At 47.6% G+C, this 620-nt stretch overlaps 1 protein-coding gene across 1 annotated transcript in view; it reads right to left on the bottom strand.

Moving 5' to 3' along the window:
* The window catches only part of mus81 (MUS81 structure-specific endonuclease subunit), a 22,809-nt gene that overhangs the window by 20,135 nt on the left and 2,054 nt on the right, over positions 1–620 (bottom strand). The window contains exon 3 of the mRNA XM_048619631.1: positions 154–295. Within this exon, the coding sequence (XP_048475588.1) occupies positions 154–295 (142 nt within the window). The remainder of the gene's footprint in view (positions 1–153; positions 296–620) is intronic.

The following is a 620-nucleotide window of genomic DNA, read 5'->3' as shown; positions in this document are numbered from 1 at the left end:
CATCTCTCTCTTTCAGTACCACCATCTCTCTCTTTCAGTACCACCATCTCTCTCTTTCAGTACCACCATTGCCGTCTCTATGAATCACCGGCACTCAGAATCCCTCTCTCAAATCCCTTCTCTGGTGCAAGAGACAATGGAACGGAAGGTCACCGTCTGACAAACCATGCTCAGCATAGTATTCCGACAGCTTCTCATCCAGCCGGTTGCAAATTCCATCTCCAAAGCCATACAAGATTTTAGCTTCTCGGCCACTCCGCAGAGGGAGTGGGTACATGGTCAGTGAGCGAATGGCCTGGGAAAATACAAAGCATCCATTAAGCCCGCAGTACATATCGAGATGGCAGGCTGAACATGTGACAGTAAAACCTGACAAAGATGTTGCACCTTCTCTGTGGCTTTAACACTGTATTCTGCACCCTGTTTTGATACCCGGATTCACTTTGCATGGTGTGGTCTGCCTGTATAGCACAGAAAACAACACTTTCCACTGTATCTCTGCACTTGTGAAAACAATAAATCAAATCAAAATTGTCCCAAGATCCTCCCAGTCTAATCCCACTCTCCCACCTCACTCCCCGCACCCTTTAATATCCCACCCAGTCTAATCCCACTCTCCC

The sequence above is a fragment of the Rhincodon typus genome, chromosome 43 (genome assembly GCF_021869965.1).
Source record: "Rhincodon typus isolate 14 chromosome 43, sRhiTyp1.1, whole genome shotgun sequence".
NCBI lineage: Eukaryota > Metazoa > Chordata > Chondrichthyes > Orectolobiformes > Rhincodontidae > Rhincodon > Rhincodon typus.
Note: the sequence above shows the minus strand (reverse complement) of the source record. Positions and strands in the feature narration are given on the sequence as shown.